This window comes from Centruroides vittatus, unplaced genomic scaffold (assembly GCF_030686945.1).
Source record: "Centruroides vittatus isolate TY-2023 unplaced genomic scaffold, ASM3068694v2 contig_3128, whole genome shotgun sequence".
In the NCBI taxonomy this organism is placed as follows: Eukaryota; Metazoa; Arthropoda; class Arachnida; order Scorpiones; family Buthidae; genus Centruroides; species Centruroides vittatus.
Genome location: NW_027122016.1, coordinates 22,622 through 42,872, shown reverse-complemented (window position 1 = coordinate 42,872; position 20,251 = coordinate 22,622). Strand labels below are relative to the sequence as shown.

At 26.8% G+C, this 20,251-nt stretch overlaps 1 protein-coding gene across 2 annotated transcripts in view; it reads right to left on the bottom strand.

Annotated features, from left to right (window-relative positions):
- LOC136973308 (afadin-like) overlaps positions 1–20,251 on the bottom strand; it is a 76,715-nt gene that overhangs the window by 48,017 nt on the left and 8,447 nt on the right. Inside the window, exons 4-16 of one of the 2 annotated variants that reach the window (XM_067268037.1) lie at positions 17,439–17,735; positions 15,840–15,989; positions 15,628–15,731; positions 15,267–15,467; positions 15,036–15,085; positions 14,666–14,916; positions 10,942–11,147; positions 8,437–8,677; positions 5,957–6,222; positions 4,440–4,607; positions 1,512–1,686; positions 1,270–1,358; positions 1,049–1,192 (exon numbers count right to left, since the gene is read on the bottom strand). In XM_067268037.1, coding sequence (XP_067124138.1) covers positions 1,049–1,192; positions 1,270–1,358; positions 1,512–1,686; positions 4,440–4,607; positions 5,957–6,222; positions 8,437–8,677; positions 10,942–11,147; positions 14,666–14,916; positions 15,036–15,085; positions 15,267–15,467; positions 15,628–15,731; positions 15,840–15,989; positions 17,439–17,735 — 2,342 coding nt within the window. The remainder of the gene's footprint in view (positions 1–1,048; positions 1,193–1,269; positions 1,359–1,511; positions 1,687–4,439; positions 4,608–5,956; positions 6,223–8,436; positions 8,678–10,941; positions 11,148–14,665; positions 14,917–15,035; positions 15,086–15,266; positions 15,468–15,627; positions 15,732–15,839; positions 15,990–17,438; positions 17,736–20,251) is intronic. The other variant, XM_067268038.1, reaches the window with a different exon arrangement.

The following is a 20,251-nucleotide window of genomic DNA, read 5'->3' as shown; positions in this document are numbered from 1 at the left end:
GAATGTAGTGTTATCAACCTCACAACACTAGGGCACTCTGTTTCCACCCAATTCAAAAAGTTCAGTTATTTTTTGAACAGATCCAATACGAAATTAGACATGAAATAAAATCCCAGGACCTTAAATTTTGAGGTAGCAAAATATGATCTAAAAGCTACTTCAACTTATAGAAACACAGAATAGATTGAGTCTATGACAATTTATGAGAATTGAGTTGGAACAAAATTAGAATTTGACTTAGCAACAATTTTGAGTTAAGAAAGTAATATTTATTAAAAGTCTACTGTAATTCTAAAGTGTAATTAAGTACTGTAATTCAGAACAATTATTTTTGAAGCATTTTTTTCAGGGTAAATTACAAGTGAATATACAACATTGAAATCATATTTTACTCACAACTAAAATGTAGCAATCTTTATGTTGAATGTTCAGTAAAAATTCCAAATAAATATCTTCTCAGCTGTTAATAACATTACATTATAATTTCATCAAAAAAAGTCTCATTTCTATTTAATTCTTTGTTCATATCAATATTATGCATTATGCATATCTAATAATGCTTATCATCAATATCATTAAAATTATTTCACTTCAATCTTCATTCATCTTTTCCTAATATAATAATAAATATGATTTATATAATTATTCCTCTTACACTTAAAACTATTTCATACTATAAAAATTCCTCAGTCACTGATAATTTATTATTATGTATAATCATGATTATATACTATTTATGATTAAATATATTACAAAAAGAATATAAAGAGAAAAAAAGCAAACAATTTCTTATGAATAAACAGATTTAAATAAGTCAGATTTTATTTTGTTTTTATTATAAAAATGCTTTTTGAGATTTGGAAAATTTTATTCGCCATTCAATATCTCAATTTTTAAATAGAGCACACTAACCAAAAGATGTTTATAAAATAACATAATTAGTTGGAGTAATGCCGTTTTTAACTCTATTAGAACAGTTGATAATTAACATTTAAGAACCAGACACTTAACATTAATTCCTTTAATGTTATTACAATTAAACACATACCCCTGCAGCTACGATACTAAGTCCGATTCCATTATTGCTTTTCTGAAGTCGAATAGTTGTTACTTCTGGTTCTGGAGGAACAGCAGAACCACGTCCACTACCTTCACCATCACCAGCATGACTGTGGATACTTGGACTACAAGCCTATAAATATATTTTACATATTGATATTTTTCGAGTCTTAAGATAATTTTATTATTAATAATAAAAAATAAAAGTACTCGTGGTGGAAAATGTCCAATATCTTGATCTGACATGTATATTGTCCAATATCCTGATGAAGATGTCTGAATAGTAAGATGGCATAAACCTAAAATAAACATTATTAAACTAATTAATAAACTTCAAAATAAAATATTTTTATAAAAATAATAATTAAAGAAAACATTTACATTATTTATTGTTCATAATATCATCTATTGATAACAATTAAAATTTATGGTCACCATTTTTTGTACATTACCTGTCTGAACTAATGGTTGAACAAATTCTTGAAGTCCAGCAGGGACTCCTCTAACTATATCACAAGAATATCCATCTTCTGGTAGAAGGAAAGGCAGTTGAAGATCAGCATCTTCCTCTAATTTTACTTCTCTTCCATCACTTCGTGCTAGCTCATCAGCTGTATTTTCTGCAACCTATAATGTTCAATTGTAAAAAAAAAATCTATTTTAATATAACTTTTAAATTTTAAAAATGATTAAAATTAATTCTATTAATGTTTATTTAATAAAATATATATAGTTAGTTAATCATATTTTTAATGGTTCAATAATATTAATTAAGACTATTCAATGAAATGAAGATATTATAAATAAATTAAATTCAAAACTTGGACTTAAAAACTATTATATATCTACCTTATAACGAACTCTATTAAGGTAATTTTTATAGCAATTTCAATGAAAAAAATACTATTTAATGATTTCTAAAATGGATGAGAAAAATTGTTGTTATTTTATAATTATAAAAGTTCATGATATGTATCACAAATCAATACAGTAATACCTCTGTTTTCGTTGACTTTGGTTATCGTCCTTTCAGTTTTCGTCGATTTTTTGTGTGAAAAATTTGTCTCGATTTTCATCAATTGCCTTGGATTTCATCAGCATGCCCAAGCAACCTAGCTGCTAATTTTGTGAAAACAAAGGATGACCCATGCGTTGTGTGAGCAATACCCCACGACGGCCCACCAGTGGCCAACGATTCTGTTCCCTGAACACTGGAAGTTTGGTCGTGGGTTTGCACCAGGATTGCAATTGCTGGATCCCTCATCCAGCACCAGGTGCTGGATCCACAAATACTCAATTAACTTTCTAAATAATGGCACAAAAGTCTACGTTGTCAGCGTTGCTGCTTTGCTATGTGCGCTATCGCTCGGCAGCGAGAGTGACATTGCCGCTCAGTGTGGCACATGCTACACCCCTCTCTATACTGCACCGCCTTTTTTTACCTCTGCTGATCTAATTGCCAGTTGACTTTCTGCTCTCGCTAAATAAAGTGTCTTCGCACTAAATAAAATAAGTAACTCCTCTTCTAGTCCTGGTGCGTAATTCTAATTTATGGTCAGTTGTGACGTCAATGAATCACATGATGAAACGATTTATGATTATTTGATGATCCTGAAACCAACTAGCGTAGAGGCAGAAAGGGCCTTCTCCGCAGAGGGATATACATGCAATTCATTAAGAAATAGGTTGGGAGACAACACCATCAAAACCATTTGTTTCTTGAGATTCTACTTCCAGAAAAGTCAAAAAAAAATAACAGAAGTGATTGATTTAATTTTATTTAATCCTTTAAAATACTTTATTCAAGACAAGACTAATATTTTATAACTTCTACTCTAAATCTAGTAAGTAAGTGTTTTTAAACTTTTATTCTATAAGTGGTTAGTGGGCTAGGCTAAGCAATTTTATTGTGAAAGTTAGTGAGAAACTGAGACTACCTAGTTAGTTAAATAGTTAATTAAATTAATGAGTATCAGTATCTTAAGATATATGATGATATGAATGTATGTGATTCATGATTGTGATAATAATAACTAACTACTAGACTAATACTAATTACTTACTCACTACTTTACTAACACTAATAATTAAATTACTTATAAATAACTACAGACTGATATGTAGAGCCTATATAAGAAAACTGGTAAGACTGATAGCCACTTAGCCACTGATTATCCGTCCTTACATTATTATAATGTATTAATACTCCCTTTGCTATTATTTAACTTAAAGATTACATTATAATTATAATCTAACTAAACACTTAAAGTCAATTAGCTCTATCTCAAGTGTTAAACCAAACCAAAGTTAAGTTTACTATCTAAATGCATAAGAAGTTTTACTGATTTATAGTGACGAATCTAAATAATAAATGTTTCTTAAGTATTTTAAAAAAATCATAAATTGCTGGATAGATAGATAACACTTTATTGAATGAAAAATACAACCATGCTGGATCCAGTTGGAATGACGTTGGTCCAGCAAAAATCCAACTGGATTGCAACCCCTAGTTTGCGCTTCCCTAGTTTGTGCCCTAGTTTGGTGAAGTTTTCCGGGTTTTCTCCATGTCTGTAATGATGCCTGAATAGGGAACAGTTACCCTTAAATGGACCTCCTGGAAGGCATTATTCCCTGTAATAAGACCATCATAAATGCATACAACTACTATTACATGACAATTACATCATCACACTTTACCACGGGGCGATATAGGCTAGAAGCTCATATCCAACTAGTTTCTACAAGACAAGACATTACCGCACGCGTCTAGCCAAACAATTCCATTGCTTTCCTTTAGATTAGTCTTTTATATTAATTTCTTATTGCTTTTAGTATTTAACACTATATTAATTATCTATAAAATGTGTTTTTGGTATGTATATTGGAGTGTCTAGAATGAATTAATTGAATTTACATTGATTCATATGGAAATAGTTGCTTCGGTTTTCGTCGGTTTCGGATTTTGCAGATTGTTTTTGGACAGATTATCGACAAAAACCGAGGTATCACTGTATTATACTTTTACTGCATATTCTCAAAAGTATTTTCCCTACTGTTAAATACTCTGTATAGCTGTATATATTTTAACAATAAAATATTATGTATCAAATACAAGTTTGTAATATCTTTGATATATCTATTTATTTAATTATAACTTAATTATTTGATTATCAGAGAATTATACACCATCATTTGCTCAATTTCTAAATTTTTTCATAAGTTTAGATTTTATAATTATTCTGATAGGTCTAATGTAGTACTTTGTAGTTTTTCTTTTTCAAATCTTTTGTTTCTTCTAAATATTTTATAGTGTTAAAATTATCAGTATATGGCATAAATAAAAAATATTAAAAGTAATATTTCTAAATTTAAACTCTTACCTTTACAACATTTTCTATTAAATCTCTTGGTATTAGAGGTTCATCTGGGACAGGCTGATATTTTTCAAGAAGAGTAAAAAGTTGAAGAGAATTTAACTTAAAACAAGAAGAACTTATTGAGGCAATATCTTCAGGACTACTTTTGGGTGCTTGAAGTAAGTGTGCAGCCTTGAAAAATTTTAAATAGATCATATTATTTGTAATAATTGAAACTAATGCATAAAATATAGCATATAACATAATTATTATAACTGACTTTATATAATATAAATGCAATTTAATCAATACAACTTGTTGATCAGATCTGAAGGATGAAAGTTGCAACTAGACTGAAAACAGCTGCTCATGCTTTATTTATTCTCAATAAGTATTCCAATTTATGATAGTGTATGACTTGGTAATATATCTCTAATAAAATACAATAGATAATTTTTGCTATAAACAGATTTTATTAAGTCAAAATTTATGGTTTTGATTACTTTTTGGTATTTTTAAAATGTCTATATTTCAAAACTTCTCATTTCTAATCTCAGTATTTAAAAATAAATGATAAAGAAATCTATAATAAAAAAATAAGAACTGATAAGATTAACAGAATGCATTTCATAAACTATTGCAAAATTTTTACACTTATATTAACATAACTTAATCAAATGTCAACAGTCAATATATATTGTGGTTTATATTAATATACAATTCATTATTGATCAAAAATAATGTTTCACTGTAAGTCAAATTTATCCTTTCAATTTGATCAAAGATTCCCACCTTGTTAGCCCACCACTGGCTGAGTGGATAAAACCACTGAACACTGATAGTTGATTGCAGGCAAATGGCTAGTGAATGGAATTTTCTGAGTCTTCTTCAAGTGAGTAACCAAGACACCTAAATGGGGTTAGTTTTCCACTGGAAGTCCTCCCACAAGGTAGTTTCCCAAAAATCCTCCCACATGGGCAATCATCCTTTTGGCAGATTGCCCATGTGTTCTATTACTGGTATTCTACTACTCTAATCTCAAACTAGTTGATAGCAATCCCCCAAGATAAGGGTGCATTTAATTTGTTTGAATACACAAATTTATTTTGTTATACTTAAAAATAATAATTGATATATTTTTATTATCATCTTTAAATTTTAGTAAAGTTAAATAAAAAATTTAACTTTACTAAATATGCTAAATTTAACTTTACTATGATATGCATTTCAAACCTAACAAATCTAATCATAATAAATACATAGAAAAAAATAGTATCTTAAGGTTATTCTGTTTCATGGCTGTCCAGTTTGATAAGTCTGTTTATAGGAAAATGTGCTAGCATGAAACATTGGAAATAAGTCAACAGACAAAAAGCAATCTGAATAATATTCACTATTTTGTAAAATAGCCAGTGATTAAGTTAAAAAACCTATTTATTAGATTAATTGTCTGTTAGTAATATGTGCTAACAGAAATTTTTCAAACCATTTGTAAAGATGTGTAAATTTAAATAAAAATAATATTAAATGATTATTAGTACCTGAACAATACGACTTAAATGACAATCTGCAGCTAATTCGAGACCTTGTTTTTCTGCCCAAGCTTCCACTCTGCCTAATCTTCTCTTAAATCTTACTCCCCACAAACGAGTGCATAAATTTGGTCTTGCATCACATACAACTTTATTAAATAGCCACATATTGATATAATGAAATAACTGAGAAAAGAGTTGAATAGTCAGAGCAGCATTCACCCGACATCGTCTTAACAATGACATTGCATTTGATAATACATTTAGAACATCGGCTAAAAAACAAAAAATAACAATGACTTTCAAAGTAATTATTAACAAATTTTTCAAATAAACTAAATAATTTATTCTACAAATAAATAAATAAATATTCTTATAAAGAATTTTTTCAGAGAAAACTGTATTCAAACTTAATAATTTAATGCAAATAAAATTTCTTAAATCAAATACTGAAGTTAAATATATTTTAATTGATAATATTTAAGTTTAGTGAAAAAATTTAATTTACTTGGATGACATCATTTATTTAGAATTGTATTGTAAATATTATTATTTCTGTGGAAATTGAATGAATATTTTTAAATACTTTTGTTTATATTATTACAAAAAAAAAAAAAACATTTAGATCCGTGATAATTTATGTAATATATTGCTACAAAAACAACAAAATTATTATTTGTAATATTTTTTTTATTTTTAATATATAAATATTCTAATAAGAATAATTATAATTGATTTTAAAGTTAATTTTATATAATACAGTAGATAAATATTTTAAAAATTAAATCAAATGAAAAAATTTCCATATATCAAAATCTTGTAGAAGTATCTAAAGGATTTCTCTTCTAGAAAACAATTTTCCCTGAAAAAGTTATTTTTTGTATGTGTTTTCTCTCTTTCTCTTAATGTTTTCTCTCTCTCTCTCTCTCCTGTTTAAATATAAACAATAAAATAAATATTCATTCAATATTCACAGAAATATAGTGGGTGATCATTAACGTAATTCGTTCCAAGACCATATCTGCTATCCAAATTGTTCATTAACTGATTATTGATTTGCCATAGATTTTTGTGGGAATTTGATTAATTCATTCTGGAGACACCAAAAAATAAATAAATAATTATATAATTTCTTACTATGTTTATTTATATGTAATAAACTAAAAACAGTCTCTTCATTTTTCCATGGATGGGGCACATCTTTACTTCTCGGATATGATTTTTGTTACTCCTTTATCTGCTTGAGTCTTTTTGACTATATCTTTCTTAGTTAAGATTGTATCTACTGTAGACCTGTCAAAGTCATCTGCCTACAGCAAGGGTTGTCAAACTTTTTTGATCGTCGACCCCCTACAAGTTTTCGAAACTTCACATCGACCCCCCACCAAAAAGTTTGTGTTACAAGCAAAACACAGCACTTACAATTTTAATACATTTCTTTTAATTTTGCATTTGTTTTTCATTTATTGTATATTTGTTAATAATAATTTTTGTAACTGACAATCAGTGAGACAGATAAGCTTGATCCTTAGCTCCCCCTTATCCTTAGCCTAAGCTTGATAATTGACCCCCTAATAATGTTATATCGACCCCTGGCCTACAGTATCAGACATCTTCTGCCCCTTTCTACCTTGGTTATTATCTCTTGCTTAGTTTCTATAGGGAACACAGTTCTTGACACTCCACTCTTTTTAGGCCCCATAATACCATCAGTTTTTTAAATAAAAAGCTCAGAAAAGCACTTACAAAAATTCAGAGAACAGAAATTAACTAGTGCAAAAGAGGTTACGTATACAACTGTGAAAGTCTCGTTCCATAAACCATGTATAGATGCCATAAAAATATAGTTTTAAAAATCTTAAATGCAGCGTCGCTTCTTGTGTTTTTTCTGTCAGTTATCCGAACATAAAAATCTTTCTCAAAAGTGTTTGTTGTCCAATTTGTTTGCAGTCTGAACTGTTCATTAACACATTGTATTATTATTATTTACAATGCATTTCTAAATAAATGATGTCATCCAAGTAAAATAGATCATAATAAAGATAATACAAAATGTTTAAATCAAATCTTTTCACTAAACTCAGATTTTAACTGATAAATATTTATTTTCACATTTGATTAAAAAATTTTAAGTTAAAATCTGAATATGTAGAAAGATATGATTATGCACTATCAACAACAATTCAAACAAATTTTAAATTTCTTAGATGTTAATCTAATCTAACAGATATGTATGATGAGAAAAATGATGATTTGCACTTCTCTCATGTTCTTTAGAAATGGATTTTAAAAAATGAAAAGTTCTGCTAAAAAATTAAAATATTTTCATATAATCTTATAATAATGGATTTTTTAACATAAGTTGTTGCTATTTTTTAATTATTATTATTACTCTGTTGAAAACAGCATTAAATATAACAAAATCATAAAAAATTTTATTATTTTATATTACACTATATCTATTATATCAAAAACAATAAAACATATACCTGTAGTACCTTCTTCTTCACTCACGTCATCACGATCTTCTAAAAATGCAGGCATTGCAGTTTGTAGTTCTCCTTGCTGACAAGTAACTAAACTACGGAAAGCTAATTGTACACTCTCAGCTAACATATCTTGAGCATCAAGAGTATAGGCACTTAAATGACGATCTTGTTTTAAAAAATGAAGTAATTCAGATGCATTTGCAAGCCAAAATGCCAATGATCCAGCATCTCTATAACGATCCTATATTAATAATATTTTAAAGTATAAATTCAATAAATTCTATTTATGGAGAAAATTATTTTTTTCTGAAAATATTATAAAGCAAAATAAAAATAATTTCTATGAAGCAGTGGTTCTCATTTGGTGATTGATAAACCTCAGGAAATTCACATTAAAAAATTACATAATGTCATAAAATATTACTAAATGTGGAAAAACAATGTGATTACTTTGTCCAGAGAAATGTATAAAAAGTATAATTAAAATTTAGTTTGTTTCATTTTATATTATAATAAAATTTCTCTGTACTGTCTCATTAAAAGATGAATTATTATTTTTGTATAAAAAAATCTGTTGTGATAAATGCAGGGTATGGCAGCAGAGTAAAGTAAAAAGCGAACTGCTTGGTTTGAACAAAGAGTTTAATCTAAGCTGTATATACTACACATACCAAAAAACCAAGGCAGATAAGGTATGAAGTATAAGAATGTAGTTATATAAACGAAAGTCTAGACATCATCTGGAATGTCCTAGGAGAGTGTCATGATACTCTCACCAACAAAATCTGTGAATATATTGTGGAAAAATATTTATTTTTAAATCTTATGGAGATTTTTTGCAATAAATTGGTAATTATTTGTATAACTGAATATGAATTTTCCAAATCCTAAAAAAATACCAGCACAAATTCATTGAAGAACAAAAATTATCTGGTACTTGATAATATTAAAATTATATCTTATAAATCCACATAATCAAGCTACAAATATTTTGTTCAAAGTGATTGACAAAACAAAAAAGTTGAAAATCGCCAATATAAAACAATACTTAATAATTATAACAAAATACAACACAAAAGTTAAAATAAAGCATTTTAAAAAAATATTAATTTTAATTTTGAATTTCTAAATTTTGTTAATTACTTATATTCAATAAAATGAGGACTTAGTAAAAATATTTTTGAGATTTATTATGATTTGCCATTTGTCTAAAACAGATATAAAAAATATTAAGGTTTTCTATTTAGCAATTTAGATATCTTTATAAATTTCATGAAGATTTATAAAAAAGACATATAAATTTAATATTTAAAAAAAAATGAAAATCTTATTAAACTAAAATAATATAAATTGTTTTGAATTAAAACTGCTGTAAGAGGGGGAAAAACTATGTAAAATTCGCCAGTATTTTTTATAAATAAAATTAAATAAACACAAAGAATATATATATTAAAAAATATATATTCTTATTTATTTTTTTTAGTGATCGGTGAAAAATGTACTATGTAATCTTTCTATAGTTAATGTAATGAAAATAAAGTCTGGTTGTTAAAGCTTCTGCCAGGATTTTTAAAGTTAATAATATTTTTGAAATTAAATATTTAATCACCAGAAGGAATAAATACAAAAATTCAAGTTATATGGATGTTAAAGTAATAGTAAAAAACAGTTAAACCAACTCCAATATTAAAATATCTAAGAAGCTTGCTTTACTTAACCAGTTTCTTAGCTTTTTTAACACTGGAGTTGAACACAAGTTGAAGATGAATGTTTTCAGTCTATGATTTTAATTATAAGTGAGAACACTCATTTTGAAATTCATACAATTTCAAAACAGATAATCATAAGTGAATAATTTCAGATATTAATGATTTTAATTTTTAAAAATATCAAATAAAATTATTAATATAAATAAATGCAAAATTAGTTTTTTAAATTTATTTTAATTTTTAAACAATTATATCTAGTACATACAGAACCATTTCTGAGCTGTAGAATGAATTTCAGCTTTATATTCATTTATTAAATTTTTGCTTTATATTTATTTATGCTAACTCTTTTATTTAAATTTTTAAATTAAAATTTTGTATTTAAAATCATCCAAACTCATATGAACAAATGATTATCTGTTTTTGGTTAGTACGTATTCTAAAGATACAAAGTTCTCACTTACAGGATAGAATTTTAAATAAATTTTCAAGCTCTTTAAACAGTATTAGATACTTTTCTGTTCATATTTAGTTTCATTTCAAAAAGTTCTTACTATAAAATTTCAATTAGGAATTCTGTAAGCTCACCTTCACAAATAACTTTACAATAATATTACTTATAGATTTTTTAATTTCAGTAAATAGTCATCAAAAGAAAGTATTTTTGAAACTTTTTGACTGATTTTATTTATTTGTATAAAAGACTTTGCAACAAGTTTTATCTACGTTAAATTTTTCATTGGGTTATTTAGATCAGAAAATACAAAATTAAATTTTTTTGTTTGGAAGCACTTACTTGTATAACTTGATGAATCATACTTGCAACTTTATTCATTAATGCTGTTAATCTATGTGCTCTCTCATTAGGTGTTGTTTCTGGACGAAAATGAGTAGATGCTCTGTAACGAGCTGCCATATACAATGTATATGTAGGAGCTAATTTAAACTGCACTTGACTTGGATCTAATTGAGTTATTGTTGCATTCAAGAATTTGTCTTCGCCTATAAAACAAAGTAAATAAATAACTGTATAAAGGCTAAATAATCAATATTTTCTTCATAAATTACAAAAAATATTCAAGCTTAATATGAATTTTAAAAAATGCTAAAGTTGTTAGAGGAAAAATAAATTTGAATATATAAGTGTCAAAAATCAGCATGGAATACTTTCAGATAATCAATTTTTTTTAAAAATATTATTTTTGTAATAAATGTGATTAAGATGATAAATAACTAAAATTAAGTAAGAGTACTAAATTCTGGTATAATAATTAAAAAAAAAATTAAAAAAATAGAAATTTAATACATACAAATAATTAGAAATAGCAAAACAATTGTCTAATTTATTAAAACCAAGCAGTAGTGACTAAGTCTTTCCTTGCAATCTACAAATTACTGACAAAACTCTGAATTCAAAATAAAAAATATATATATAATTGTAAAATGAATAATAAGGAGATAATTCAATAGTGAACTATAGAAGGTCATAATTATGTAAAACTTTGAAATTTCTAGTAGTAGTACACTCTGAAGTCTGTTTTGGTTAATCAATTCTTTGGATAACCAATACTGTGCAGCATCATTATTTTTTTTATTTTTATTTATTTCAAACAATTCTAAAAAACCTCTATAGTAAAAACATTAATTATATATCTGAAATCTAGTAATCTTTCATAAGCATTACATATAACATTTTCTAAACAGTCACTAGATTTTAGATATTACATTTGAAGTGTTAAATGTGTGTACAAAACCATAATAACTTTTAATAATAAAATTTTGCATATTTCTGATAGAAGTAAATTTCTATGTTTTTTATTCATTTGGAATGTATATTATCAAAAGAAAACTGATGAGCATGTAACCCATTTGTCCTTATAATAATATACTTCAAAACTTATTCCAATCATCAGTTTAATATTTCCAGAGTTTAAACTTTGGCTTTATTCTTGTGAAAAATTTTAGATATTTATCACATAGTAATTTCAATAAATCCTACAATTTTACAGAAAATAATATTATCATCATCAACACAAAACTTAGTATTAATATGATAATCGAATTTCTAGTCAAATAGTAAATTTACTATAAAACTAAATTCTAAAGATTAATGAATAACAGTTGAATACATTTTTGGTTAATGTTACCTATGGTATCAAGATATGGCGACGGGGAAATTTTTTCTACCCTACATTCTAGACGGCGACGGGGAGTTATTTCTACCCTACGTTCGACGTGGCCGCGTTTCCGGTCGCCATCACAAAAAAAATAATAATAATAAATACAAATAAAAAATAGGATAACTTACTTTGTTACTGAGCTTTTTCCCTTCTACCTTCTAAGTCGTCTATGTGGTTATATCCAGTGGTGATATTCGGCGGGTTCGCACAGGTTCGGCCGAACCCGTTGTTAAAATTTTCAGTTTTCCAAACGGGTTTGCCCGAACCCGTTGTTAAAATTTTCAGTTTCCCGAACATTGTTAAACACACGTAACATTTCTCAGTGGGTTTGTTTTTTTTAAAAAAATATATTAAAATATGCGTATTATACTCTGTAATACTACTACACTAGAGCCTTATACCCCGTTCGTACTGAGCATTTCAATCTAGATTGTGAGCAAGGTCAGGGAGTATGTCTTGGTGCAATCTCTCTCGACCGTTTCAATTGAGGTTTAATCGCGATCGATTCAAGAGAGTTCTTGAAAGTAGATCCAGTGATAAGAGAGATCCCAGAATGCCACGTGCGCGAGATAATACAAGATGGCTGTCGAACACGTGTCGGGGCTATGGACAGCGAAAGAAAAAGTATAATGTATCTCGAGAGATGATGACATATTAAAATATATACTAAAATATTAACGTTACCTGCCCTTCACCCATGGCTCGTTACGTTAACGGTACCTGCCCACTGATTGTTAGATATACGGTTGCAAGAAAAGGTATTGTATTTATTTCTATTCAAAACTTCCATTTCATTTGTCGGTGATTGTCAGGGAAAAATTTTCTGCTAGTGAACCCCTTGTTAAATATTTCGAATATCACCACTGGTTATATCCCTTCCATTTGTCTGTGAATACTATGCTGCCGGAATTCACGTATTTCGATATTATCCAATTCAGATTTATTTCAGATCTGTCATTAACCTGGCATATAAAACAAGTCTTGTCCTCCTGGCATATACCTCCAACGACCCATTTAGTACTTTTCATTTTTCGTCCTTTCTCATATTTACATTTACATATCACTGTTTCATCTATTTCCACCGTTTTGCCAACACCTATTTTAAACGATGTCAGATTATGTAAAGACACTAACATAACGAAACGTATGTGGTTCGACCAGTCTATGCCTGCCTTTTTAGAAATACCCGAGGAAATTGCCGAATTACTCGTTGTGCACTCTAAACCAATATAGTGCCATATGAATGTCAAAATATTCGCATGTGACATATTGCCCATATTGCCACATTTCCCTTTGAACGTTCCTTCGAAAGCCGAACTATTCCGCCAGCATTTTCAGCAACACATCACGCATGATTTCCGGTCGTTGCGATAACTCAATTTGCATGTTTGGCCACATTTCTGGCAAACTTCCTTGGTGTGTTGGAGGCCCAGTTTTACTGCAAATTTCAGTCCGCCATCAATTCTTTCATCTAATCCTAGTACAGAAGACTCTGCTTCAATTAACAGGTAAAATCGTCACCCAGTACACTCTTTCCAAAATTCGTCCAATTCAATATCGCAATTCGACATGACTAACTTGTGGAATATCTTTCCAAAAAATGCAAAAATCGCTTAGCCAATTTTTCAATAAATAAATTCCAATTGCTTAAATTCAAAAGGAAAATTATTATTATTATTATTATTATTAATCACCTTAAAATAGAAAAATTCCAAAAGTATCCAAACATCAAAATAATCTTTTCGCACGACAACACGCCTATTCCACTTTTGGGAAAAAAAAATTTGCATAATTGCCGATCATTCACGTCAAAGCACCCTCTACGAATTTCATTACTTGATAAAATCCTCGTTCAAGATTATTGGAGGAGATTCAATCTTCTCCAATAATCTCACGTCTCCGTTTTGAGGTTACAGGAAACGCGCCCACGTCAGACGTAGGGTAGAAAACATTTCCATGTTGCTGTCTAGAACGTAGAGAAAAAGAATTTCCCCGTCGCCGTCTAGAATGTAGGGAATTTCCCCATCGCCATATCTTGATACCATAGGTAACATTAACCACATTTTTTAAACAAATTTCTTGTATTATTTAAATGTAAAAAAATTACAATGGAGAAAACTTTTTCAGATCATTTATATATATGAAAATTCGAAGTTAAACTTTTAAATACTTAATATCATCTAATATGTTATATTACCTGGTCCAATAAAAAGTGAATGTAGACAAAGATTATCACATTAAATTTTAAAACTTTCAATGCAATTAAATTAAATATTTATGATGTAATTTACAAAATATAATTCCAAATAATATTATATATTTAAATAAACATAGTAATACCTTCTTCCCAAAATTCTAATACAGCAGGTAAAATGGGATCATTACCACGACGCTGATCATATTTTTCAAAACTACCATGACCATGAGTGCTCTCTCTTCCAACTGAACGATGGGAATGAACATCATCAGATTTCCTGGACATGTGCTCTTCTCTTGAATGAGTTGATACAGTTTCAACATTGCCATCAGCATCAAATGTTGTCTCATAACCACCATGGTGAATAGATAACTGATCTTCTTTCCTTGAATTTCTAAAATATATTAACAAAAGTTATAGTCCAATTTATTTGTTTATTATAAAAATTTTATGAAAATAAGGTATTTATCAAAGTTACATTTACAAGTTACAATTTTATCATTGGCAAATTACCTTTCAAGATAATCTGTTGATTGGCGCAAATCTGGTGTTGCACCTCTTTTCTGAAAACAAGCATAATATGAAGAATTCAAAAATTAAACATGATTAATCAAAATTTGGGGATAAATTTGTTTGGATTACTGATATAATTAATAAATTTTTATTATTTATCTATTTAATTATTTATATGCTGGGTTTATTTGGGTAATTAAATTTAATTATTTTTTTGACTTGGTCACTGACCTGATCATGCACGGGATCAATAAATCGAAAAGTATGAAGTTTTCCAAAACGAACAATCATGCCATGCTGAAGAATAGTAGTTTCATATATTCGTGCTCCATTTACATAGGTTTCTGCATCTCTACTACTTGGAGTAACAGTTATAATGCTTTCAGTATGAGCTATGACACAATGTCTTGGTTGAACATTTGGTCCAAACAACTGCTCGAACATGAGTATTTATATTTCAATTTCATGCAAGGGTATCATTAATTAAACCATTATAATTAATTACCAAGTTAGTAATTTGTGAAAATTATGTTAAAAAGAATAAAAGTTATATTCTTAAAATATTTAATAATAAATTAATTTTAAAACATACTTGTAAACATTGACCTCCAGTAGAACTTGATCTTTCACTTCCTACTTCAGTAACATTTAAATATAATCTGTGTTTCTTTGGTGCTCCATGAATTTCACTACCATCTAAAATTAATTTATTTTTTAATTTGTAATTTATTTATAATAAAATTTTATTTTTAAACTTTCCAAATTTTTGTAAAAATTATCAAAAGTATATGAATCAATTTTTACCTGGATTTAACTCTAACAAATATGGCAGCCTCTCTAAAGAATCTTCATATTTATATCCATCCCTTTCTCCTTTGGAAGGTTTTGGTTTTTTTTTCCTTTTACGTGGTTGATAATCAGCAGGTTTCCTTTTTACATGAAATATCAATATGCCTAAACAAAATGAAGACAATTTAAGTCAAAATTAATGTAAAGAATATATTACTAATGTTTTTTACAAATAAGTACGAAACTTATCATTTATAATCTCTAAATATATTGAATATTTATTTAATTTAATAATATAAAACTAATGATCTATCATATGCTCTTTTTTAAGATCTATTATATATTCAGTTTGTGAAGTTGGTAAACTAAACATTTCCTTGTCAATTTTTTCTACAATATATTTAGCTATAATTTTTAACAGAATAAATACATTTAAAAAAATACTAAATTTCTGGAAATATAAATCAAAGGCAAAGTCTAAAGCAGAAGTCATATTAGTCAAACTAAAATTTTTCAAAATTCTCATTAATAAAGTTTTAATTATTGTAATAATCTGTTGTTCAAAATTTATTTATATACAAGTATGATCTTAACTATAAAGACAAATTATTGAAAATATTCAAAATCATCTTATACTATTTTATTAGCAGTGCATGATTTGTAAAATTTCTAGAGAATGATGATCACTTAAGTTTATGTATGCTAGACCTACAATAATATCTCATTTTATTATTAAGAAGTGGAAATGGATGTTACAAAGATCATGGTAATAGAACTTTTGTTTACTACTGCTATAGGAAACGAATTGCAGATAGCTTGTATGTATTGTAACAGTTTTTTGAATCACTTTAAAACATGCACGGAATGCCAAAAATGACACAATAACTGATTTTCCATTGGGTTTCTAGTTCAAAAAGAGATCTAGGTATATTTATCCTAAACATTGCCAGTTATAATAATCATTACTGCTGGACAATGTTTAAGAATGTTTAATGATAGCAGTAGGCACACAAACAAAGCAAATGAAAAATGCACTATTGAAAAACAAAATAATATGATTGCTGACTGTATGTATTCTTAGTGCATTGGAAAAATTTGTAAAATTTAGACATCAGAAATAACGACTACAAAGTTATGCTTATAAAATCAAACTTGTAGTTTTACAAAATTATAAAATTTTCAAACACGTATGAGTTTGATAAGAGAAGGAAAGAAGCTATCTCTGGTTTGAGATACTTTCATTTCTACAGGGTTAGGGATACAAAAGGCAGAAAGGGAATATCTCCCTCATCCTCCTTCAAATTGCACTCTGCTTATTAGTGAAAATAATTTTTATCTTAATTAATATCAGTTATGTTAAATCATATCCTTATTTTAAAATTCATAATTTTAATAGAATAAATATATATCACAATAATAAATTAAATTTTTATCCCTCATTCATGAATTATTAATTTCACAAATTCAGTTCACAAACAATGAATAAAATCATAATCAATGAATTTAATTTTTCTTCCCTCATGACTGAATACTTGATCAGAAACCTCTTATAACTTCTTAAATAAAAAAATATTATATACTTACTTTCTGATCACACTACATCAAAATATTTACCTTTGGATCTATTGTGTTGACGTTCAATGGCCAAAGGACAATCATCATCATCCAAAATATATTCTCTAACTCCAGGTATATTACTATGATATTCTTGTAAATCTCCATCTATACCAACGGAGGTTGTAGGAACAATAGCTTGCACCAAGCAATATTGAACAGGATCTTCTTTATCATGTCCATATTTTTCTAATATTTCCTTTACCACATAAGCAGCTGTATCTTTTGTTGATAATAACAATGTTTTATATGGGACGTCTTTATTCAAATTCTCTCCAAAAATCCTTAAAGTACCCCCTAAAATAATAAATTTTTAAATTTTGTATAAAATCAAGTCAAGTCAAAGGAATATTATGATAAATGTTGTAGAAGATAAAACAGAATTTAATTTCTATACTAAAAATTCTACTTAATTATTATTTAATATTATAAATATTAAAATTATACTATAAATATTAATTTCTATACAAAAAAAATTCATATTTGGAACAAGTGTATTAAATAATTTTTATAAGCAATTTATGCCTTTGACATTATTTTAAAAAAAAATAAATTCATCAATATTAATGTTTAGCTCAACTGAAGTTAATTTTTTGTCATATATCTCAAAAATATAAAGTTAGAATACTTCAATACAAAATCAGGTTGCTAAAATGTCCAACCTCAATAAACTGAAATCATTAAATTTTAATTGGAAATAACTCTAATAACCTAATTAGAAAATACTGATATAAACAGCTGTAAAATCAGCTTTATATCATTTTATTTCTTGAATTCATAAAATGAAATAAAATGTATTATTTTAATTTTCCCCATGCCATTATATTTAAGAATTTTCATAAAATAGAGAAATATTTAGTGTTCAGACATATATATCAAGGAAATGAGAAAGGCAAAATAAATATAGAAATTTCATATTTCAAGATTAAATTTTGACAGATTTAAAAAATGAAATAAAAGAAAATACTTCTCACCAGAGTCCATAATAAAGATAAGGAAAATTAGCTATTTGCCAACAATAAACTTTCTACTTGTGCTATTAAATATAAAAACTCTTAAGTCTAAAATATATAATTATTCTCAATATTAACTTAACTGAAAAAAAATAACAAAAAAAAATTCCTTCAATAATAATATTAAATTTCTTAATAGCTACAATATAAAAGATCCAAGATTTCCAATTATAGTAGACAAATCTTTTAAACCATATAGCATCAGCTTTACAACTGTTTCTAATCATAAATTTAATATTTACTTTAAATTTTAAGTTTAAAGTAGTTATTAAATGGCAGCTTAACCACCTACCTTTAGTCCAAATTAAGTTATATTTAATACATTGTCCAAAGTTCTCACCTGACAGTTAATTATGCGTAATCGTGTAGTTATAATATTTGGGTTAAGTTTCCCAAACATTATAAACTATATTTTCTATACATACTGATTTACATAAAATTGTTTACAAAATCTAATAGAAAAATCTAATTAAATTTACAATTATTGTTATTATTGATATATCAACTTACTTTTGCAGAATGCAATTTAGAATTATCACTTTGAAAATTAATAATTAGGATGCAATTTTGAGACAGTAGTTAAAGTGAATTAAATCAACATCTTTAAACTTAGTACAGTAAAAATAAAAAGAAAATAATGTAACTAACTAAAATATATAACTTTAATAATATTAGTTATATAACTATAAATATAATTATATTTAAACTTAGATAAAAAACATTGTAAAATAGAATGAGAAAGTTTAACTGTAAAAAAGTCCCTATCTCAGATTCTTTAAGAAAAAAATCTCAAGAAAAAAATTAAACTTTATAAATGTAACAAAAAATACAAAAAATTTCCCTGTGCTTGTCATCTGGTATTATAGAATGTAAAAGAATATCATGCAGTTTCTTCATGAATGTAATGAATTGTCTCTGTTCATCTTTTTGGGTTTTTGTTCTTTCATTTTAGAAAGAGTAATAAACAAAAAAATATTGAATTTAATTGATAATGATTGAAATTAATATTGATAATGTTTAAATAATTTTTATAATCTAGCTAATTTTATAATTTCATATCTTTGTAAAAAATTGACAACTGCTGAAAATATTTTCATAAATTCGTGCAGCCTGAAAACTTTAGACTGAACTCTAATATTCTTTCAGTAATAAAGTAAAAGTAGAATTCAATTTAAGAAACTTAATTTAATACTTTTTAATATCATAACATGACTATGTAAATAAAAATTCTTAATATGTCTTAAATACATACAACTAAATTATGTTTGACAAATACCTTAATTTTTTATTAATAAAAAGTGAATCATTTGCAAGCTCTATTAGTAATTTTAAAACAGTATAAAAAGCAATAATGTAATATATATCTGACATATGTCTGTAATATAGTGATATGCCATAATATACTAATGGAAAATTAGCTTAGTCAAAATGAGAGCATTATTTTTAAACAAAATTAATCTAAAAAAATTTTAAACATACATTACACACAAATAATTTCAAAATATTAAGACAACTATTAAAAATATTTTAATTATGTAAATTATGTATTTCTGAATAATTACATCATACGCAATACGTTAAAAAACTAGTCAACAGTGAATAATTGACAGGCTTGGTGAAAATCAGCCTATCCCATATTAGGATGTTTTCATAAAAAAAAAAAAAAAAAAAAAAAAGAGGATTTTTGTGTTTCAATTCACAATTATTTTAATATGTAATGTTTTATTAATGTGACTATTCAACTGAACTGTGAAAATTTCTTAGAAGACAGATCAATGATGCATAAATCCAAATTTGTTA